This window comes from Mobula hypostoma, chromosome 9, assembly GCF_963921235.1.
Source record: "Mobula hypostoma chromosome 9, sMobHyp1.1, whole genome shotgun sequence".
Taxonomy (NCBI): Eukaryota; Metazoa; Chordata; class Chondrichthyes; order Myliobatiformes; family Myliobatidae; genus Mobula; species Mobula hypostoma.
Window position 1 is genome coordinate 121,407,605 of NC_086105.1, and position 25,056 is coordinate 121,432,660.

At 42.2% G+C, this 25,056-nt stretch overlaps 1 protein-coding gene across 3 annotated transcripts in view; it reads left to right on the plus strand.

Moving 5' to 3' along the window:
- Positions 1-25,056, plus strand: part of arhgdig (Rho GDP dissociation inhibitor (GDI) gamma) — a 114,446-nt gene that overhangs the window by 26,834 nt on the left and 62,556 nt on the right. The window contains exon 1 of one of the 3 annotated variants that reach the window (XM_063057448.1): positions 24,692-25,044. The exons of the other annotated variants lie outside the window; for them this stretch is intronic. Within the exon in view, the coding sequence (XP_062913518.1) occupies positions 24,972-25,044 (73 nt within the window). The 5' untranslated portion in view covers positions 24,692-24,971. Of the gene's footprint in view, positions 1-24,691; positions 25,045-25,056 lie in introns of those variants that run through there. 3 annotated transcript variants of the gene reach the window in all.

Here is a 25,056-nt window from a genome sequence, read left to right on the forward strand (position 1 = left end):
CTTATAGTTTCATCTATACCAAAATATTATCCAAATAGTTAGAATCTGATTGTGCTAGCAAAGTTCACATCCAAGACTACTTTCAATTTCCAGATGCTTAATCAAAGCATCTAATATGCAGATATATAACAGCTACAAAGCAATATTTTGTTGATGAGTTTTGGGCTATTTGACATTCCTTATTCTTAGTTCGACTTCTGAAGAATGCTTCAGACAGAACTTCCAATGAGTTTAATATTCCACAAAGATAGAGTGTCAGTTTTTCATTGATCCGCTTCCTGTCTGTACTAACTGAAGTACAGCTTAAATTAAATTATTTATTTCCATGCATTTTTAGAAGTCTTTTGTGCATTATACTGCTTGCTCCTAAATAGCTTCTGAAAGCTGAAAAGTGACTTGATGGTCTGATGAAGGATCTTTGACCTGAACTGTTAGCTGTATTTCCCTATCCACAGATGCTGCTTGTCCTGCTGAGCATGTCAAGCATTAAATGTGCAGAGTTTTCATCCTTTAGGTTTAGTTATTTCCTAAGATCCTGAATGCACATTTATAAAATTAATCTTTACAGAGATATCTGTATTGTATGGATCCATTTCCTTTAGAGCAATGGCTCCCCCCACCTTTGTACTACGTATTAACCTGTTGCCTGTGCATATACTGTTGTCAGTGCCCGTGCATTCTTCTCTTTCTCTCTTGCTGCAATGTAGCACACCAGTCAAAGACATCTGCATGTGTGCTTTTATTTAATTGATTAATAATTGTGCACAGACATAACGAACTGGCGACGAGTACAAACCTGAATGTCAGAAAATATCACCAATTGTACCGACAGTTACAGGACGAAACAACAAGAATTAAACAGCATGAGAAAGCCATCATAGACGCTAACAAACACATGAGTACAGTGCATAGTAACAGTGAAAGACGCACTGAAATTAAAGTGGAAATCACGTGGTGATGGCATCAGCCAGGAAAGTTGATGAATTTGATAGCGCTAATGAAGGCTGGGAGTCATATATCAAGTGGGTTGAACTGTTTTGTAACGTGAAAAACATAGAGGAGCAAAAGAAAGCCTCTGCACTTATTAGCTTAATGGGTACAAGGATGTACAGTCTCTTATGCACCTTAGTAGCCCCAACAAAGCCAGCAAGCAAGACGTTCGATGAAATTGTTATAATTTTACAAAATCTCTTGCGCCCTAAACCACTAGTCATAGATTTAGAGAGATTTTGATTTTACAAAAGGAACCAGTCAAAAGATGAAAACCTTTCTGAATACATTGCAGAACTGTGCAAACTTTCCCCGTACTGTGACTTTAGAGGTGGACTTTCTGCTACGTTAAGGGACAAGCTTGTATGTAGCATGCATAGTCAAAGCACTCAAACAAAGCTACTGGTAGAAAGGGACCTAATCTTAGAATGGGCATTGACCATTGCAACATCGTTGGAGACTGCAGCAAAGGATGCAGAAAAACTACAGAGAACAAGATTAAAATGTGGAATGCACAAAATGTCCCTAAATGGTACAAATGTCAAAATATTATTGATGTGGCAAATCTTTCCATGATACAAATGACTGTCGGTTCAAAGAAAGTATCACAGTCAAGATCGCATGGATAGAGAATGTGGAAGATAGACAAAAAGTTCAACTGAGTGAAAAGTCTCAAACACAAAGTTAAGCGAATGCATTGTTACCAAATGTAAATCAGATTCAGACAACACAGTGTTTGTCAAAGGTGAACTGTCATCTCTAGAACTGCATAGTATAACTGAAGCAGATCACAAAATCACCTGTGTCTGGTGTGAAACTGAAGATGGAGCTGGATACAGGGGTCATCTTTGTCCATAATTCCAGAGGCTGACTACAACAGACTGTTTTCTAAGATACCGTTAGAGAAGACCTCATTGACACTGAAGACTTACAAATGCAAAAAAAGTGTCTCCCAAAGGCAAAGTGAAAGTAAATGTGATGTATGGAGGCCAAACACAACAGTTAGAGCTTTATGTATTGAAAAGTAGAGGGCTGGCACTCTTTGGATGTGAATGGTTGAGAAAATTCCAACTGTACTGGCACCAATCAAAGCTCTTGGTGTGAGATCATTAAGCAACAGCAGCCCAAACAGTAGCACTAACCAGAGACTGGCACAGCTGCTTAATGCTAATGAGAAGGTGTTTGAGAAGGAGATTGTAAAGAAGGCCAAAATTGAACTGGATGAAACAGCAACACCAAGATTCCATAAAGCGTGTCCATTGCCTTACGCTCTACATCCTAAAGTGGATATTGAACTGAAGAGCTTGGAGGCGTCTGGAATTCTCTCTGAGGCTGTGTGGAGTGATTGAGCCATGCCCATTGTCCCAGTGATCAAAAAAGGGAAGGCCGGAGCTGTTCGCATATATGCAGAGTTCAAGGTGAGCACTAACCCAGTTCTGCGTACTGTGCAGTATCTTCTGCCACAAATAGAAGACATTTTTGGATCATTGGCAGGCAGGGAAAGGCTTTCAATGATTGACTTGTCACAAGCCTATCTGCAAATGGAGATTGAGGAGTCTAGCAGGAAGTTCCTCACAATTAACACTCACAAGGGACTGTTCCAATATAATCATATCATCTTTGGCATCACCTCAGCTCCAGCAATTTGGCAAAGAGCAATGGACCAAGTGTTCCAAGATATTCCAGGAACACAATGTTATCTTGATGACTTCATTGTGACTGGCAAAAGTGATAAAGAACACCTCCAGAACCTTGGTAAAGTGCTTACCAGGCTGAGTGAGTATGCTGTTTGCACAAAGAGAGAGAAATGTGAGTTTTTCAAGAATGAAATCTCATATTGTGGACATGACATTGACAAACATGACTTACATAAATCACAAGAAAATCTTGAAGCAGTGCTGCAGGCACCCAAACCAGAAAATATGTCAGAACTCAGGTCATACTTGGGCCTTGTAAACAACTACCACACATGTCTCTCAAACATAGCTACAGTGCTGCATCCATTGAATACACTGTTACAGTCTGGAACAAAGTGGGAGTGGTCAGAAAGATGTGAAAAAGCATTCAAGGAAACAAAGAGACTAATAACATCCGATGAACTGCTCACCCAATATGACCCATCCTTGCCCATCAGACTGGCGTGCGATGTGTCCCCTGATGGCATTGGAGCTGTTTTGTCACACATTGTGAAAGATTCATCTGAACGCTCAATTGTGTTTGTTTCAAGATCACTGACAAGCACAGAATGCTACTACGCACAGATCAACTGAGAGGCCCTTAGTCTAGTATGGGGAATAAAGAAGTTCCACCACTATCTCTGTAGACAAAAGTTTACACTAGTGACACATCGCCAGCCCCTTGTGTCCATTTTCAATCCCAGGAAGGGAGTTCCAGTGATGACTACTACCTGGTTACAAAGTTAGGCACTGTTCCTTGGAGCCCATCCTTATGACAGAGTTCAAGAGAACCAAATAACACAGCAACTCTGATGGCTTGTCACATCTTCCACTATTGGCAACAGAAGAAGAAAAGTCTTCACACTGTGATTCGGCAGAAGCATTCCGCATCGCATTGGTGGACCAGCTGCTGGTAACAAATTCTGAAATACAAAGAGAAACTGGGAAAGAACCAACTTTGTCAAAAGTCTATGAAATCACCATGCAAGTTTGGCCAGCTCATGGTAACCCTATGTTTCCAGAGTTCAGCGAGACGAGACTGATTGTCGGTATGTCAAAGAATGCTGATGTGTGGATCTTGTGTTGTGGATCCTTCTAAACTGCACACCAGAGTGTTGGAAAATCTGCATGGAGATCACTTGGGTACAGTCAAGATGAAAAGTCTTGCCTGGAGCTATGTGTGGTGGCTGGGAATAGATAAATAAATTGAAGGCTTGGCCAAAAGTTGTTCAGGATGCCAGAAAGTTCAAAATCCACCCCCCATTACACCCATGGGAGTGACCATCTTCAGCATGGCAAAGAGTATATATTGACTTTCCTGGGCTATTCATGGACTCCATGTTCCTGATTGCTGTAGATGCTCATACAAAGTGGCTGAAGCTAATACCAATGAAGTCAACCAGCTTAGCAAAGACTGTCTCTGCTCAGAGGAGTATCTTTGCCAGAAATGGCTTACCAGAACAAATTGTGAGTGACAATGATCACAATACACATCAGAAGAATTCCAACTGTTCTTGAAGAAAAGTGGCATCAGACATTTCAAGTCAGCTCCTCACCACCCAGCAGCAAATGGATTAGCTGAAAGGTTTATCCAAACCTTCAAGGTCCATTAAAGTGATGGAGAAGGAGGGCAATTCTCTACAGCACAATGTGGACAACTCTTCCTTTTTGTGTATTGGAACTCAGTTCATGCAACAACAAATCAAACACTTGCAATACTGTTCATGAGCGGAAATCTGAGATCTTGCGGAGACCTCCAGAAACCAGTTCTCCAGAGGGAAGTACAGAATAAACAGTTCAGCCAGTTGCCAAGTGAAGCAGCAAGGAGATAGATGATTGGACAGGAAGTTCTAGCGTGCGAGTACTGAGAAACCAGTAGACACCTGGTAGGGTAACTACAAGAACTGGACCACTGATGTACCCAGAGGATGTTGGAGATGTCATGTGGACCAGGTAACTCAACTGAAGAACACACCCGAGTCGATTGCATCCAACAAGACGGACACATTACAGTCACTAGACTTACCTCTCAGTGATGATCATGTCATTGACAGCAACGTGACACCGGAAACCGAGAACGTTAACTTAGACAAGACACCTACCAAACCTAATGCCACCTCATCGGTCCTTTCTTTCAGAGGATCTGAAAGAAACAGAGCGCCTCCCGAAAGACTGACCCTTTAGAACTGTGAAGTTAGTTATGGACTGTTATTGTGAAAGCATGTTTATTTGGAATATGGGTTTATGAAAGGGAAATTGAATGTTTTGTACATGTACCGTTTTATATTGCATTAAGCTAAAGGGGGAAGGAAGTGTAATGTATGGATCTATTTCTTTTAAAGTAATGACCCCCCCCCCAACACTATGTATTGATCTGTTGTCTGTGCATGTGCACTCTTCTCTCTCTCACTGCAATGTGAATACACCAGTTAAAGACATCTCCCGCGTGCGTCCTTTTATTCAATTGATATGTAGTTGGGCTTAGACACAACAATAACCAAAACGGATCTGTTAAAACAAAAAGTGAACGGTAAGCCTCCAAAAGCTTCGGAGAATATCTATCAACTATATACATTCAAATATTTAAATGCCATGTAATTATATACTTTGCAACATTTGACCCTTTTTACTTATCCCTACCCCCCCTTAAACTACACAAATTGAACATTTAACAAAATATTTTGAGTACACATGGAAATCTCTGCTTTCTGAGGTGGAGCATCTAACCTCCATTAGAGATTTTGCAATGTCTTCCTTAATTTACTGGTCTGGGATGAATAAAATCGAAAAAAAAAAGGATATCTCTGAAAGGGTTAATCCAGGGTTGCCATGGGGATCAGATGTTGAGGTAATCTGGTTGATCGATCAGGGCAAGAATAAAGAGAGAACATGAACAAAGAATCTTAAGAGCAGTGACATGGGGCTGAGGGGCGAGGGCAAAGGAAAGTGAGAGCTGCAAAATGCTGAGCTGCAGAAAATGCCCAGCAGGTCAGGCCTTGCTAATGGACAGAGAAAAAAAACTGAGCCATACGGTTACATATGGATGGCTTACAGCAGAACTGTCTAGCTTTAATACAAACAACAAAAGTTCATTACTTGAGGTTGCTGAATTCAGATTTGAGTCCAGAATGCAGCATCGTTAGAGACAAAGTGAGGTGCAGTTCCTTAAGCCTACATTGGACCCTGTTATAATAGCACTGGAGGCATTGGGGTTGGGGTGGGCTAAACAATTCAGACTTGAAATGGCAGGAAGAAAGGACTGTCTGAACACAGTTGTTCTTTACAATAGTCACCTCGTCTGTGTTTGTTTTCTCTAATGTAGCCCAGTCCTTCTGTCAATTACCCATATATATTTTTGGCTCATTTTCTACTCCATGGGTTATGTTGTTAAGCATGTCCTACAGCTCTGCATTTCATTGCTTCCATGTTCCTTTGTTTTGTTTTCTCTCTCTCTCTCAGCAAATGATCTTCTTAAATTATCAATCAGATTACATCATCAGTTAATCCCCAAACGACACCTCGGCTTCACCCTTTGTTACGTTTGTCCTTTCCCACCATCTTCAAATGAAAACAAACTTGTTTTCTCTTTCTCAATCGTGACAAAGGAGTATTAACACGAGTTTCTGCACGAAATACTGGAGAGCCAGACTAACACACAAAATGCTAGAGGAAATCGGAAGGTCAGGCAGCATCTATGGAAAGGAATCAAGTCTCGATATTTTGGCCTGAGACCCATTTGTCAGGACTGGAGAGGAAGGGGAGGAAGCCAAAATAAGAAGGTGGGGCAGGGGAAGGAGTACAATCTGGAAGGTGGCAGGTGAAACCAGGTGAGGGGGAAGGAGGGTGAACTGAGAAGCTAGAAGGTGATTGGAGGAAAAGGTAAAGGGGTGAAGAAGGAATTGATAGAAGAGGAGAGTGGACCAAGGGAGATAGGGTAGGAGGAGGGGCACCAGAGGGAGGTGATAGGCAATTGAGACGGGGTAAGAGAGAAAGCATAATAGGGAATGGGAAAGGGGGAAAAATTGCTGGAAGTTGAAGAAATCAATATTCATGCCATCAGGTTGGAGGTGACCCAGATGAAATACAACGCGTTGCTCCTTCAACCTGAATGAGGTCTCATCATAGCAGTAGAGGAGGCCATAGAGTAACATGTCAGAATGGGAATGGGGATTGGAATTAAAACGGTTGGTCAGCAGGAAATCCTGCTTGTTGCAGATGGAGAAAAAGTTCTCAACATCGAGCATTAACTCTTTCTCCATCCACCTGTGCTGCCCGATCTGCAGTCCGAATTTATCTTTAGACCAGCTGGGCAGATTTGCCCCAGATTTATTAAACTGCAGCCTATCAGATGTAACAGCATTACACCTTACACTGTTGCTCCTGGATCCACCCAGTTCTCCAGTCTTTATTTTTTCAACTACAGGTATATGCTGCCTCTGTCTGATGTGATGCAAAAATACAGGAGGGGATTAGCAATGGTACTTCATTTGTAAATGACAGTGTACCTGAATCATACCTCCGGCTCCAACATAACTCATCATTTTTCTGATATCTGATACCAGATGAACAGAAATTTTAAGAGTAGGGGAAGACACGAATCAGTCCTCGGGAAGTGGGAAAACAGTGGAAGGAGTAAGCAGCTTCGACAAGGGTTTCAACAACTCAGAGGATCAATTGTGGTCCCAATATATTTCAATTATGAAGAAGGTATGACAGCAGCTTTACTTGGTATGGAGATTGAGGAGATTTGGTATGTCAGAGACACTTGAAAATTTCTATGGAGAGCATTCTGACTAGATGCATCACGGCCTGGCTTGATGGAAGCTCCAATACACAGGATCGTAAAAAACTGCAGGAGATCATGGACTCAGACTCAGCCACCTTCATTATAGGCACAACCCTTTCCTCCAGTGAGGCCATCTTGACCAAATAGAGGTATACAAGATGATGAGAGGCATTGATCATGTGGATAGTCAGAGGCTTTTCTCCCAGGGCTGAAATGGCTTACACAAGGGGGCATAGTTTTAAGGTGCTTGGAAGTAGGTACAGGGGGGGATGTCAGAGGTAAGCTTTTCCACAGAGAGTGGTGGGTGCATGGAATGCACTGCCAGTGATGGTGGTAGAGGCGGATACAATAGGGTCTCTTAAGAGTCTCTCTTAGATCGGTACATGGAACTTAGAATAATAGAGGGCTCTGCAGTAGGGTAATTCTAGACAGTGTCTAAGAGTAGGTTGCATGTCAGCACAACATTGTGGGCTGAAAAGCCTGTAATGTACTGTAGATTTCTATATTCAACAGGTAATGTCTCAATGATAAGAACCCTCACCATCTGGGACAAAGTCTTTTTTCATTACTACCATCAGGGACGAGGGACAGGGGGCTGAAGCCTCACACTCTACAATTCAGGAACTGTTTCTTCCAGTTTGCCATCCGATATTTGAACAGTCCATGAACACTACCTCATTCTTTTTTTTTGCAGTTTATTTATTTTTGTAATTTATAGTAGTTTAATATCTTTTGCAAAGAACCTCTGCTGTCAAAACAAATGTCACACAAATCAGTGATAATAAATCAGAACTTGAAGACTGTACTCATTGTGTTTGATCTCTGCTATTAGCTGAGCTTTCTGTATATCATTCTGCCCTCAAATATTCTGAAATTAGGCAAAGTAACTCACACTTGTGGTGCAAGATTTGACTTGGTGATTGTCATACATCTCCTCTTATCAGACATCCCACCCTGCAAAAACTCATTTCAGGGAGGTAGCACCATCAATTTGCGGGAGACTCCCGGAACTTCCGGGAAAGGTGGGATGTCTGCAATAGAGTGGCTCCTTAGCAGCTAGCCAGCTAGTTTAAATAACGTTACCTATGCTAATGAACGAATGACATCTGTTAAACTCACCTCAACATGTCTTTTACAGTCTTAACCCACCATGGGCAATAGAAAAGTCACTGTTGCAAACAGTGCAGCGAGCAACACTATCATTATTTTTGACCCCTATTAGGCAGGGGTACACTTTAGTGTAGTCTGGCGTGACGTACGTTTTATATTTTCTTCTTTTGGAACACTCTGCCATGGCGCGCGCTCGCTCTCTCTTGCAATCTCTCTCTCTCCCTCTGTCTCTCTCTCGTGGTTGCTCTCGCTCTCTCGCATGCTCTCTCACGCTCTCGCTCTCTCCCTCTCGCGCTCGCTCTCTCTCTTGCTCTCGTGGTCTCTCTCGCGCTCGCTTGCTCTCAAAAAAATAGATTTCCGGGACATTGTATATAATTTGCAGGCATCAGGGAGCCACTATTAATATGCGGGAGACTCCCGGAACTTCCGGGAGAGGTGGGATGTCTGTCTTACTGAAGCTGTGTGTTTCCACTACTGTGCACTATACCATGGCTGGGTGACTGTGCTCTTAACTCAGCTAATATGACTATAAAACATAGGAGTAGAAATAATCCATTCAGCTCATTGAGTCTGCTCTGTCATTCCATCATGGCTGATTTATTATTCTCTCTCAAACCCCCATTCTCTTGCATTCTCCTCTAACCTTTGATACTTTACTAACCAACTGCCTATCAATGATGGCTTTAAATATACCCAATAACTTGGCCTCCAAAGCCATTTATAGTAATGAATTCCAGAGGTTCATCGGCTTATGTCTAAAGCAGGGGTTCCCAGACCCAGAGTCCACAGATCCATCGGTTAATAGTAGGGGCCCATAGCATAAAAATGGTTAGGAACCCCTGGTCTAAAGAAATTCCTGATCTAGTCTAAAGGGTCATCTTTTATTCTGAGGCTGTACCTTCTAGTCCTTGACTCTCTCACTACTGGAAACATTCTCTCCACATCCATTCTATCCAGGCCTTTCAATGTTCAGCAAGTCTCAATGAGACCTCCCATAATCCTTCCAAACTCAGAACCATCAATCACTGCTTTTACATTTACACTTTCATTCCTGGGATCATATTCCCAAATCCATTCTCCTAAACCACTTCTGGACTCTGTCCAATGCCAGTACATCCTTCCTTAAATATGTGCCCCAAGATTGCTTAAAATCCTCCAAATGTGGAGTGATCAATGCCTTATGAAGCCTCAGCAATGTATTCTTGCTTTTATATTCTGGCCTTCTCAAAATTAATGCTAGTATTGCATGCACCTTCCTTACTACCAACTCAACCTGCAAGTTAACCTGCACAAGGACTCCCAAGTTCCTTTGAACCTCTGACTTCAGAGCTATCTTCCCAATTAGAAAGCAGTTCACTACCAAAGTGCATGACCATGCACTTCCCTACACTGTATTCCAGTTTTCACTTCTTTGCCTATTTCCCTAATCTGGCCAAGTCCTTCTGCAGACTTCCTGCTTCCTCAAAGCTACCTGTCCCTCCACTGATCTTGGTATTGTCTACACACTTGGCCACAAAGTCATCAATTCAATCATCTAGCTCACCAACATAAAGAGAAAAGTAGTCGACCCATCCCTAACCCCTGCAGAACATCACTAGGCACTGGCAGACAACCAGAAAAGTTCCCCTTTAATCCAAGTCTTTGGCTCCTGCTGGTCAGTTAATCTTCTATGTTTGTACCTTTCCTGAAATAGTATGATCTCCTCTGTTTAACAGCCTTGTGTGCAGTACCTTGTCAAAGACCTTCTGAAAATCCAAGTTAACAACATCCACCGACTCTCCTTCATCTATTTGGCCTGTTATTTTCTCAAAGAATTCCAAATTTTTGCCTGAATCTGTTAGGCGAGGTCTCCCCTGAAGGAAGTCATGCTGACTTCAACCTATTTTGACACGTGCTTTCAAGTACCCAAAACCTCATAATAATGAACTCTAACACCTTACCAACCAGTGAAAAGACCTATAATTTTCTGCCTTTTGCCTCCATTCTTGAAGATGTCCAATCTCAAGAAGAATGCTTGGCTTACAATTTGAAGTGCCTGTTTTAATAGGTGTGAAGACGAAGAACAAGTCAAAGCACAGAAGTACATAACTAGGGCATACTACTTCCACACATTCCAAGGTTAAAATAATAGCAACCATCTCAGATGTGAATACTGATACTTCATCTGCTAATCTTTTACTTGAAACTTTGGAACATAAACAGAAACATCTGAATGACTTGTCACTGAATCGTTTGAACTATCCATGTAGAAATGCAAGAATCCATAATATCTGCCTTGCATATATTGCTGAACTTCCTGTGCTACTGACAATCACTCATCATCTTGATCTTTTCCTGAAGGCTCAAAGCAACCACAGGCGAAGGGAAATACCATGGAGGAGTGACAATGAGTACACTGGGAACATAATCCATATTAAACAAGCCTATACTTTGTGCCCATTCATTTCCTATCCACTCAGAACTGAAGATCTTATGAATACAATGTTCCCAACACTCCAATGTTGCCAAAATTGGATGACCAAGTTTATATCCTCTTGTGTAAAGCCAGTAAACCAATGCTAATTGTAATCCATGTAGATGTAAGGATATTGCACCCATTTCTACCAGTAATATCAAAATTTGGGATGATTTAATAGCATTACAACATAATCTGAATGCTTGAGCTTGAACTATATCTAGGGGCTTTAAGATGGCTGGTGAGGCCGACCCATAAGCAACACATCCATAAGCAAAGACAGATCTGGTTAAAGCAATACATGTTTGTTTGTGACCTCCTACTCATATCCAAAATACACCCAATTAACCACCTGAGCACACTATGGGCTTTTTTAAAAAAAAACACTTCTCTAAAATTTTATTCACATGCACCTTCCATGTTAACCTTGTGTCCATCCACATAGCTAGAAACTTTACCACTGATTCTTGTTTAAGAGATTTGCCATATAACTTGAGATTGTTTGCAGGTGTAATGTTTCTTTTAGAAAAAATAACTTGAGTCTTTGCAACAAAATTTAAACTCCCATCAACATCTCCATTCCTCTACTTCATTAATAGTTGCCGGCATTTTCCTAACTACATAATACAAGCGTTTATTAGTCTTCCTCTCTTCCACACTGCACCATCATCAGCATATAATGATTTGGAAATGTCTGAGCCAACATTTAAGAAAATATCATTAATCATAATATTAAAGAGGAGTGGGCTACACAGACACCCCTGTGGAGTCCATTTCTCTAACTCATACTCATTGGATAATATTGTCCCTTAACTTGTATTGTCCCGTCACATAAAAACTCTTGAATCCAATTGAACCTTCTGCAACCTGTTCCCATCTTTTCAAGTTTAAGCAGCAACCCTTGTGCCTGTAACATATCAGAAGTTTTCTCTACGTCAAAGGAAACTTAACCACTGAGTCTTTATTAGCTTGGGCCTTACAAATATCAGATTCCAAACTTAACAGTGAATGTCCGGTCATTCTCCCTTTATAAAATACAGATTAGTATACAGCTAATTTTCCTCCACTTTCCACAAGTAAGAAAGCCTTGCAATAACCATTCATTCTATTATTCATGTGAAGTAGGTCCATAATTGGAAGGATCTGATTGATCCTTACCAGGTTACAATATAGGGATAACAACCACTGATTTCTAGGAAGCAGGAAGTTCCCTTTCAATCCATATTGTATTAAAGAATTTCAAAACCACCATAAACACATCCACCTGCTCCTGCTTTATTTAATTAGTTTTAATTTGCTATCATTGTTTAATTACCATGTTGTCAGTAACCTCATTTAAGTCTCAACTATTAAGCAATTAACCCATCTGAGTAATTTAAAGAGGAAAAGTTACAAGTCTGATCTGGGCCTCTCACATCAAAGTACTGCACCTACACTCATTCACCTGAGTTTACCTTCTTTTTATTGACAGTTGCTGTCCAATTAGTCATTCAGCTGATCAATGAGCCTTGCTGCTTTACTCCTTCCCACTTTTATTCCGGTATAGTAAAACTCATCAGCAATGAGACTGCTGAAAATCTCACCCTGTCCTTCATTTTCTACAGATGATGTCCCAATGATGGCCTAGCTCTGGCCTACATAAAAATGCCTGTCCAAACTTCTGCTCCTCAACTTTCTCTGAATTCACCCCAATCTAATTTATGTTTGGCTGCACTGAAAATACCCATCTCTGGATTCACCCCAACTAAACTGTGCTGGGCTACAATGACAATACTCACCTGCCAATGACTCATCTTGAAAACCCTCATTCTTGTCACAGTATTCTTTGGCTGACATGACCTCTATCATTTTTCCTGCCCCCATCCCTGCCCTGCAATCGCTTTCATCAGTCCTCCAGCATTGTTTGTGTGTTGCACAAGATCTCCAGCATTTGCAGAATCTCTTGAGTCAAACCTTTTAGATTGCAATGTTCTCCAGTTTTGATTTCTTTCACATGTTCAGTTATAGAATTAAGTTCAGTGAAAAATATTGGCATTTTATTAATGCTTATTTTTGCTGTGAAAATTCTTGGTGAAATGCTTACGACACTCAAGAAGATGAATGTTTTGAGATGGTCTTTTTTTGTGGAAGAAGGTTGCAGATGTGAATACGTAGATTTTGTCTTGGCACCATTCAGTGAGATATTGGTGTAGTTAGTGAGATGCCTGCTTCTGACAGCCATTGGGCTGATTTGTGGAAACTCCCAGGTAGCAGTGGTCAGAGTCATAGAATGTTACAGCACAGAAACAGGCCCGTTCGCCCATCTGGTCCATGCCAAACTATTAATCTGCCTAGTCCCATTGAACTGCACCTGGACCATTGCCCTCCTCCCATCTAAGTAACTATCCAAATTTCTCTTAAATGTTGAAATCAAACCCAAATCCACTGAGCTCATTCCACATTGTCACCATCCTCTTAAGTGACGAAGTTCCTCCTCATGTTCTCCTTAAACATTTTACTTTTCACCCTTAACCTATGACCTTTAGTTTAGTCTCACCCAACCTCAGTGGAAAAATCCTGCTTACATTTACCCTATCCGTATGCCTCATAATTTTGTATACCTCTATCAAATTTCCCCTCATTCTCCTATGATCTAGGGAATCAAGTACTAACTTATTCAGTCTTTTGCAATAACTTTCCCCTGCACTCTTTCAATCTTATTGACATCTTGCCTGTAGGTAGGTGACTAAAACCATACTGAATACTCTAAATTAGGCCTCTCTAATGTCTTGTACATCTTCAACATAACATCCCATCTCCAGAACTCAGTATTTTGGTGTATGAAGGCAAATGAGCCAAAATCTTTCTTTATGACCCAATCTATCTCTGATGCCACTTTCAAGGAACTCTGGATCTGTATTCCCAGATCCCTCTGTTCCAAGCTCCTCAGTGCCCAACCATTCACTGTGTAATTCCTCCCCTGGTTTGTCCTCCCAAAGTGTAACACTTCACACTTGTCTGCATTAAATTCAATCTGCCAGTTTTTCAGTCCATTTTTCAGCTGGTCCACATCCCACTGCAAGCTTTGATAGCCTTTCTGATTTCCAGTCAAAATACAGCTCCTTAATATCTGTCCTGGAAAGATAGTCATGAGCAAGGTATTAAGGCAGCTCACCTAGCATTCAATAATCTGGATGGAAGAGAGGTCATGCTTAGTGGTAGCACAGAGTAACGATACTATGATTGTGCCATAAAACCAGGCAGACATCTGCCTAACACTTTACATGACAACCAATTGAATGTATTTGAAATTCCTTACAATTCTCCCAGATGAATGGGTTATCATATGGATGCACATGTGAGGGGTTTCTTCTTTTATGTTACTGTGTATGTTAATCAGGCAGTGAAGAAAGCTAATGGCATGCTGGCCTTCATAACAAGGGGAATTGAGTATAAGAGCAAAGAGGTCCTTCTGCAGCTGTACAGGGCCCTGGTGAGACCATACCTGGAGTATTATGTGCAGTTTTGGTCTCCAAATTTGAGGAAGGACATTCTTGCTATTGAGGGAGTGCAGCATAGGTTGACAAGGTTAATTCCCGGGATGGCGGGACTGTCATATGTTAAAAGATTGGAGCGACTGGGCTTGTATACGCTGGAATTTAGAAGGCTGAGAGGGGATCTTATTGAAACATATAAGATTATTAAGGGATTGGACACTCTGGAGGCAGGAAGCATGTTCCCGCTGATGGGTGAGTCCAGAACCAGAGGCCACAGTTTAAGAATAAGGGATAGGCCATTTAGAACGGAGTTGAGGAAAAACTTTTTCACCCAGAGAGTGGTGGATGTATGGAATGCTCTGCCCCAGAAGGCTGTGGAGGCCAAGTCTCTGGATGCTTTCAAAAAAGAAATGGATAGAGCTCTTAAAGATAGTGGAATCAAAGGTTATGGGGATAAGGCAGGAACTGGATACTGATTGTGGATGATCAGCCATGATCACAGTGAATGGCGGTGCTGGCTCGAAGGGCCAAATAGCCTACTCCTGCACCTATTGTGTATTGTCTATTGTCTAAAATGGCTTCTTTGTTATGTTATAATTAAAATGGCTTCTTGGTTATGTTAAGTGCTGAGAAAGTTCTCTTGCTAGCAGCTTGTTTGGGTTATGTTATTGATAAGAGAAAGAATGAACCAATGGGTGTCCATGTTATTCTTTTTTTGGGGTGATATTCTGTCTCATATGGCTGGGAACCGGTGTTTTTGGTGGGCTTTTGGAGGAGAGACTGGGAGTTAGACGGACGTGCTGGAAGCACTCTGTTCAATCACCTTGGGTGGTCTCGAGCTGCAAGTCGAGGGAGTCGGAGTGGATCGCAGGGTGAAGAGAGAAGACCCCGGGTTTCTGAGCTCCAGCTGTACACACGAAGAAATTGAACTTTGATAAGTCTGGCGCCTTTTTCTTTTTCTTTTATATTGTATCTCTATTAATCTCATAGTCCCAGTAAGATTTTTAAAGTGTAATCTGTAAAGTGTACATTTTGTGCGGTCTGGTGTTTGATGTTTGAGGTCGTACCAGGTGGCATTGCACAGCAACTGACGCAACCGGGAGGCACAGTTGGGCAGCGGACAGGGTTTCCCCTAGATAAATACAAGCTGATATAGCTGAGCGTTACACACAAATCACAGCAGTGAAATTACATTTATATAAACTCTTAAATGGCCTTCAGATACCCCAGAGTACTTTATAGCTAATGAGGTAACTTAGAAGTGGCCATGCTTTCTTATGATTAAGGAAATGTAGCAAACAGCCTCCTTAGATGAAGGTGTTACTGATTATACTGAAAAGTAGTCAAGATACAGTAATGTATTGTTAGCTTGTAGAACTAATACTTGCCAGAGAAGTGACAAAACTCCACATCTTCATCTTCAACTGACCCATGAGGGTAGCAGGTGGCTTATGTTCTTCCTGAAACACCAAGTTTGCTGTTTGCTGTTGTTCCTTTCTGCACCTTGTGGTGCATCGGACAGCAAGCATCCTTGCTGTTTCTTTATCATTTCTCTGATTTTATGAGGCTTTGTTGCTAGCTTGATGCTTAATGGGTGGAAAGTTTTCAAGAAGCTGGCTGGATTTGAACCCAGGACCACCCGAATTGAAGGCCAGTGTGGATGCCACTACACTACCGGCTGGCTTGAAACAGAGAGTACACAGTCAGTATTACACATAACAATAAGACTATATTGGGCTGAAACATCTGATCTGCCATTCACTGGGCTCCTAACCAAACTGTTCAGAGTCATACATCACTTGGCAAATCCCTTCCCACTGGTAAACCTTGCACAGCGCAGACTTCATCAGCATGTACTGATGATCACTCAGCTGCTCTTTCCATGCATTAATAAGTGTTTCTCTGGCTACAATCATAACACTTTACCTCCATTAGCTACGAGAGTTGCATATGAAAGGAGACTGGGGAGCCTGGGGTAGTTGAGTATTTGTCAAACAGGACACAAACTCAATGTGGTGGTCTTATTTATTACATTTCGGAAGAAAATGTAATTATGGAATGCTATAGACTACTAAAATCTATGCAGATACTTTCACAACCCTGCATAAACACAGCATAAACACTGATACAGCTTCAAAGTTCGAAGTAAATATATGATCAAAGTACAAAAATGTCACTGTATAAACCCTGAGAGTCATTTTATTGTGGGCAAATACAAGAAACACAATAGAATCAATGAAACGCAAACACGAGGAAATTTGCAGATGCTGGAATTTCAAGCAACAGACATAAAAGTTGCTGGTGAACGCAGCAGGCCAGGCAGCATCTCTAGGAAGAGGTACGGTGGATGTTTCGGGCCGAGAATGAAAGACTGCATCCAACAGGAGGGATAAACAACCAATGTGCAAAAGACAATATGCTGTGTAAACATAAAAAGAAGAGAAAAAGTAAATAATAGCAATAATATTGATAAATAAATATGTAATAGAATTGAGAACATGAGATGAAGAGTCCTTGAAAGTGAATGCATAGGTTGTGAAAACAGCTCAGTGATGGGGCGAGTGAAGTTATCTCCTCTGGGTCAGGAGCCTGTTGGCTGAGGGGTAGTAACTCTTCCTGACCCTGGTGCTCTGGGTCCTGAGGCTCCTCTACCTTCTTCCTGATGGTAGAAGCAAGATGAGAGCATGGCCTAGATGGCGGTGGTCCTTGATGATAGATGTCTGCATTAAAGTTATCTCTAAATGAACTGTATACTAACTTCCATTTTTATAAAATTTGAAAGAAAGAATTTAAACAAAGAAGTTGATAAAAAGAAGTTTGGATTGTGTTTATTGCATTAATATGATGAGGGGACAATAAGGCTTGATGTGTGATGGGAATGGATAAGCTGGGACTGTTTTCCCTTGTGTGAAGGAAGCTGAGGGGTGACCTTAGGGGTTTATAAAATTACTTAGGGTGTATGGGGTGTCAGGGAGGGGTAGCACCTCTGGTGGGGGAACATGTCGCGTCTTTTTCAAGGCGGTTAGTCCACCTTTGGTCCCCACCTGGCACTCAGCTCTCACCTGTGGCTCCTCGTAGCTGTTTGCATGTGACAGCGGCCACACCCCGGGCAACGGCTTCGACAAGCCGGCTAAACCAGGTGAGGGTAGCCGATGGGTCTCAAACCCTCGGTGAGATAGGGAGTTGTCTATCCCAGCATGTGAAGACAGACTCCGGCGGATTGAGAGGACGAGACCAGTGGAAGGTCCAACGGTCAAGAAGGCGGTCTCTGCAAGCGTCGTGGAACGTATAGAGCAGGACAAGACACAGAAGACGTCCTGGTCATCCACTGCGTCTAGTCCCATTTCCAGCCGTCTAGACTCTGTCTTGCCACTGGATCCAGATGGGAATTGGGAAGAGAGAGTGACGCTGACGCTGCGCAACTCTCCCTCACTTAAATCCAAATCACGCGCTAGTCTCGACACCATCATAATGGTGTCGAGGTCCTCATCGACGTCAACGATGGACGAACAACCATAAAATTACTTATTGATTTGTTTATTGAGATATATTGCAGAATAGGCCCTTCCAATCCTCTGAGCCTTGGCTCCCTGCAACCCTCGATTTAACCCTCGCCTAATCATGGGACACTTTACAATGACTGATGAACCTACCAACTGGTTTGTCTTTGGACTGTGGGAGGAAACAGGAGAAGCCAGAACAAACCCAGGTAGTCACAGGGAGAATGTACTAACTCCTCGCAGACAGCAGCCGGTATTGAACCCAGAATGTTGTGCTGACCACCACGCTACTGTGATGGGATATAGATAAGATAGACAATAGACAATAGGTGCAAGAGTAGGCTATTTGGCCCTTCGAGCCAGCACCGCCATTCACTGTGATCATGGTTGATCATCCACTATCGTCCGGTGCTCCCGATGTGGCCTTTTATATATTGGTGAGACCCGACGCAGACTGGGAGACCGCTTTGCTGAACATCTACGCTCTGTCCGCCAGAGAAAGCAGGATCTCCCAGTGGCCACACATTTTAATTCCACATCCCATTCCCATTCTGACATGTCTATCCACGGCCTCCTCTACTGTAAAGATGAAGCCACACTCAGGTTGGAGGAACAACACCTTATATTCCGTATGGGTAGCCTCCAACCTGATGGCATGAACATTGACTTCTCTAACTTCCGCTAGGCCCCACCTTCCCCTCGTACCCCATCTGTTACTCTTTTTAATGCACACATTCTTTCTCTCACTCTCCTTTTTCTCCCTCTGTCCCTCTGAATATACCTCTTGCCCATCCTCTGGGTCACCCCCCCCCCGTCTTTCTTCCCGGACCTCCTGTCCCATGATCCTCTCGTATCCCCTTCTGCCTATCACCTGTCCAGCTCTCGGCTCCATCCCTCCCCCTCCTGTCTTCTCCTATCATTTTGCATCTCCCCCTCCCCCTCCAGCTTTCAAATCCCTTACTCACTCTTCCTTCAGTTAGTCCTGACGAAGGGTCTCGGCCTGAAACGTCGACTGCGCTTCTTCCTATAGATGCTGCCTGGCCTGCTGCGTTCACCAGCAACTTTGATGTATGTTGCTTGAATTTCCAGCATCTGCAGAATTCCTGTTGTTTATCCACTATCAGTATCCAGTTCCTGCCTTATCCCCATAACCTTTGATTCTGCTATTTTAAAGAGCTCTATCCATCTCTTTTTTGAAAGCATCCAGAGACTTGGCCTCCACAGCCTTCTGGGGCAGAGCATTCCATATATCCACCACTCTCTGGGTGAAAAAGTATTTCCTCAACTCCGTTCTAAATGGCCTATGCCTAATTCTTAAACTGTGGCCTCTGGTTCTGGACTCATCCATCAGTGGGAACGTGCTTCCTGCCTCCAGCGTGTCCAATCCCTTAATAATCTTATATGTTTCAATAAGATCCCCTCTCAGCCTTCTGAATTCCAGAGTATACAAGCCCAGTCACTCCAATCTTTCGACATATGGCAGTCCTGCCGTCCCGGGAATTAACCTTGTGAACCTACGCTACACTCCCTCAATAGCAAGAATGTCCTTCCTCAAATTTGGAGACCAAAACTGCACACAGTACTCCAGGTGTGGTCTCACCAGGGCCCTGTACAGCTGCAGAAGGACCTCTTTGCTCTTATACTCAATTCCCCTTCTTATGAAGGCATGCCATTAGCTTTCTTCACTGCCTTCTGTACTTGCATGCTTGCTTTCAGTGACTGATGTACAAGAACAGGGATCCCCAACCTTTTTTGCATTGTGGACCGGTTTAATATTGACAATATTCTTGCGGACCAGCTAACCGGTGGGGTAGGGGGGTGGGTAGGGTTGCCAATGGACAAGAGTAGCAGTCAAATGCGTTGTTTACCCAGAAAGACTACAATGACCATGAAGCCTTGCGTGGGCACCAGTGCGCATGCGCGTCATGACCTGCTGATTTCCCCCCCCAGCAAATCCTTTTTGGCGATTCTGTTCATGGGGGTGGGTTTTAATCACTACTGGAATATAGGCGATAAGTGGGTAATATACTCAATTTTGTTTCTAAAAGGGTTTAGCTAATGAATTTAATATTAAACACACAGCGCATATTTTCCTCGCATACATACAGTGATGTCAATTATCAGGGGAGGACAGGGGAGCTTGAAGTAAGTGTTGAACAAACGTCCAGTAGAAGTGGTAGAGGCAGGTTTGATATTATCATTTAAAGAAAAATTGGATAGGTATATGGACAGGAAAGGAATGGAGGGTTATGGGCTGAGTGCAGGTCGGCGAGCTAGGTGAGAGTAGCGTTCGGCACGGACTAGAAGGGCCGAAATCGCCTGTTTCCGTGCTGTAATTGTTATACGGTCACTTATAAGTCAATAGCATCATAACATTTTAAGTAACATTTGGATATTAAACACACAGCACATATTTTCCCTGTATAAATATATAAAATCATTGCAACACACCAATATCGCAGAATCAGTGGGAGCCCTGGGCTTGTTTCCCTGCAACAAGACGGTGCCATCGAGGGGTGATAGGAGACAGCGATACTTGAAGGGGGTTCCTTATGTCCAGTCTATTCCACAGTTTAGTTTTCGTTGTATTCATTGCAGAAAACTCCGCTTCGCAGAAAAATGTTGGAAATGAAAGCAACGTTTTTAGAGCTTTCGTGGCTATCTCGGGATATTTAGCCTTGACTTTGATCCAAAATGCTGACAGAGATGTTATGTCAAACATACTTTTCAGCCCGTCATCATTTGCAAGCTCGAGGAGTTGATCTCCTTCCTGCGCTGACACGGATGACGCGCGGGCAATGACCTCGCATGCGTAATGGCTCAACAGTGGCCGTGACAGGGAAGGAGGAAAGGTGCAGCTGACTCATATCGCCAAATCATATCGCTTCCTCAAGGCCCGGTAGCGCATGCTCTGCGGCCCGGTACCGGTCCGTGGCCCGGTGGTTGGGGACCACTGTACAAGAACACCTAGATCTCGTTGTATTTCCCCCTTTTCTAACTTGACTCCATTTAGATAATAATCTGCCTTCCCGTTCTTACCACCAAAGTGGATAGCCTCACATTTATCCACATTAAACTGCATCTGCCATGCATCTGCCCACTCACCCAGCCTGTCCAAGTCACCCTGCATTCTCATAACATCCTCATAACAAGATGGGTGGTCACAGTCTTTTCCTCCAGGGTATGGGAGTCTAAACTACTGGCCATTAGTTTAAGGTGAGAGGGAAAGGGTTTAAAAGGGACTTGAGGATTAAGTTTTTCACACAGACGTGGTGAGTATACGGAATGAGCTGTCGGGAAGCTGTAGAGCCAGGTCAAATGAAACGTTTCAAAGACCAGATGGTCAGTTCATGAATAGGAAAGGTATAAGCAAAATGCAGGCAAATTGGTCGGCATAAACGAACTAGGCCGAAGGTCCTGCTTCCATTTTTGTAACTCGATGGCTCAATGATAATTGCACCATGGCCCACACATTACCTATTCTACATGAAATTGAAATTCATGTGATGCTGGCAGTGGTTTTAAAGCACCTTGTTTCCATAAAGCTTTCGCTTGAAACAGAAGGTTAATAAATTGTCCAGTGCATGCTCTATAACGAAAGACTGAGATGTGAATAACGCCACAAAAGGAAATAGTAAATGCTTTGATAGCAGTCGTTAATATTAAAGAACTATCGTGGGTGACCAGAACAGGACCTCCAAAATTTTGATTCATGCCCAGTACAGAACAGAAATCATAGCATGGAATGTACTGTTAGGCTCCTGTGCCAGAAATAACTCCCAGCTTTCCCAATGGCACCTTTTATAAATAGGTCTCTTTTGCAAAAGAATTTCACAGATTTATAGCATCCTAATAATACCTCATGGGGTAGAATATTATTACGGTAGGAGGCAGGGTTCCAGACTATTGATCAAGATGCATAAGTTTGAAAGCCTCCAAGGAAATTGCATACTTTAAGTCTGAGTAATGAAATTTATGTGCAATTGAAACAACCCACAGTAATGTTAACCATGCAACTACTGCATGGTCATAAGAACCCATGTGATTGTCTTTTAGCCAAGAAAATCTGCCTCTCTTATCTGGCCTGACTTATTTGTTACTTCAGTCCTCTAAAGCTTCCTCATTTCTGGGACAACTAGGGATGGACACTGAATGCCATTATTCCAAGTATCATCCAAATCCTGTGAATGAATATAAGGACACTGGAAGAACATTTGCTGTTGAGACCAATTTTCCCTTCCCTCCAATGCCAAAGTACAGGTCTAAGTCAGAGACCCAATTTCTTCAACCCGAGATCTCTCACTTGTCAGCAATCCGGATGAGGTGAAGCCAGGACCACTGGTAGTGGAACTATCTGCAGATACCTACATATATGGGACTGATTTGACTGCCACACTTGTAGACAGAAGGTTGGAACTTCATTATTCTACCTAAAGTCTAATCTTCTGACTGAGTTACAGGAAAGTGTACTCCCAGTTGGCGGGTCATTTGATTGGGCTCACTATTTTCAAGTCTGGTGTGAAACTCCACTGTCTTGGTCCACGCTTGGTTGCCTTGATTTCATTTTCTTGATTAGAAATGAGGTGATGAGGTGTGTTAATTCCTTTTAAAGTACAGTTCGATTGCAGCAATGGAATTCAAACCAAGTGAGATTGTATTTGATCTTCTAGTCAAGATTTCACCTGAGTACAATGCTCCTTTGGTCGACATCTTCTGGATGGATCATGAAACCATATATTTCACTTCTTTTATGTTTGATTTTCACCTTGAAAGTGATTCTGGAACTGTTGGAGCCTGTGATTTGCAATTTGGAGATCATTTGGGTGTTTCAGTGCTTTGCAGTTTCCGAAGGGATTCAGGGAGGCAGAAAAAGCTTCCATTGTTCACCATTTAAAGCGATGAGGGAGATTGAAACACCAAATGCCTTCCTTTTATTGTTGGGGGATTACTCTGCTGCCAGAGAGGGAAGACTGCCTTTTTATGGCATGTGAAATTCTCTGCTACAGAGAGGGGAGACTGCATTTTTATCACTGGTGAAACCACTCTGCTACTGAGAGAGGAGTCTGCCTTCTATTGCTGGTGAGATCACTCTGCTGCAGAGAGAGGAAGCTGCCTGTTTATCACTGGTGTGATTGCTCTGCTATGGAGAAGGAGAATGCTGCCCAGGCTTTCTGCATTTTGGATGTGGACTTGGACTGTGGACTTTTTTCAGTCCTGTGATTTTTTTTGTATTCTGTATTTTCACATGATCTTTCTCATTTTTTAGTGAGTGGGGGAGGAGGGTTTGTGGCTTAATGTGCCTGTGAGATTTTTGTTCATTTTTTGTGCAGGGAGGAGGGATTTGGGAGTTAATGATCGTGCTGCCTTTCTTTTGTTTCTTGCTCTCGTGGCTGTCTAGCGAAAAAGAATTTCAGAGTTGTACACTTTGATAATAAATGAACCTTTGAAATCTGCGTCAAAGAATAAAAGATGAGTGGACTATCAGGGGTATTTTTTTAATTCAGTTACGCTGAACCTCTCCTATCTATTGTGGGGGATGGGGATGCTGCAGCAGGTTAAAAGTGGATATTTACAGGTCTCTGTAGTTGTGTTAACTGAAATACATGCATTGCGTAATATTGCTTGTGTGAGTCTTTCACTTTTACAGAATCATTTCAGATGGGGAAAGCAACTAGCCCTAAGAGAGGCAAACTGCTGGTGGCTTCAGAGCAGTTTAAGCAACAAGAGATACATTTCAAGAAAGATGATGTCATCTTTTCCCTCCTGTGAGACGGAAATCCCAACCTCCACATCTTACTTCATCCTCTTGCAGCAAAGAGCTCTGATTAAATACAAAGCTGAAGTGTGTGTTCTCGATTGATTGATAGTTATAATCATGCAATTTTCAACCTTGTTGAGCATGGTCTAGGTGTATAACTGCTTGAGTCTAGTTGTTGAAGTGTTACACAAAAGAACTGCTGATACTGTAATTGCAATGTAAACAAATCAGCATTGATGTTCACATAATGCAATGCCCAGTGGCTGTGAGAAGCTCATTTAAAATGTTCTGCATCCTTGTTTATGATTAGGCTTATAAATTATATAGAATATATTTTGAAATATCATCTTACATATGGCAGATTTGTCATTTTTAGTATGGGGGTACTTAATATTTCAGGCTGCAAAATATTTACTGTAGTATTTCACTGTGTTTAAAATTAATCTTTAAGTAAAATAAATCTGTTCTTATTTTAATCTTGTGCAATTGTGTGAACAGGTGATGCAGTGATGGGGGAGGGGAGAAACTAAGGAAATAACAGGGTTCCTTGTATGTTCATAGGAATTGACTTTAGTACTGCTGTTAGTATTAGTGACTTGTTCTAGTCACAATTTACACATACCTTTTATATAAAAAATATATATTGCTTTTCCTTCAGGAAATAGAGAGACATAGTTAGAGTATATACGATTGCTTGTGTTTCATGTGCATCTTCTCATTGCTCGTTTAATGCTGCTGGAAAGTGGTTTTATCTGCATTGGTAAGGATATATTGCATTTTCCCAGTTAGCACAGCGATGTTACACAAACCTCAGGATTACAAATACCAGTCAGTGAATTGGGAACATTACATATTCTCTCTACATGGGGAAGATTGTGTTTGTATTCAAGTGTGTGCTGCATGTGGTGGGAGGGAGATGAGATCATAGACATCTGCGAGATAATGACTGATGGGAGTTGAGAGCAGCATAGCATTAGGGCAGCTAGCAAATCAATAGCGTCTGCAGACGAATAGGATTTTTTCATTACAGTTTCTTGCAGTTTCATTGCAGTCAGTTTATAGCATGTGAAATCCTCTGCTCCACGATTACTTTTACTGATATTTTTCTCATGTACTTTATGGGTACAGTATAAAGGATATTTTGTTCTGGCTGTTGGCTTTTTTTTATTGTGCTCATTTTTGAGTGAGTCAGCATCCACACTGCTTGGAGAAAGATTGCCATGTTGGGATTGGATGTGTGTGAGTTTGGCAGCCAGCTCCTGGAACTTATGTGGTTGACAGTATGCTACAAAGGTGAGCTGAGAG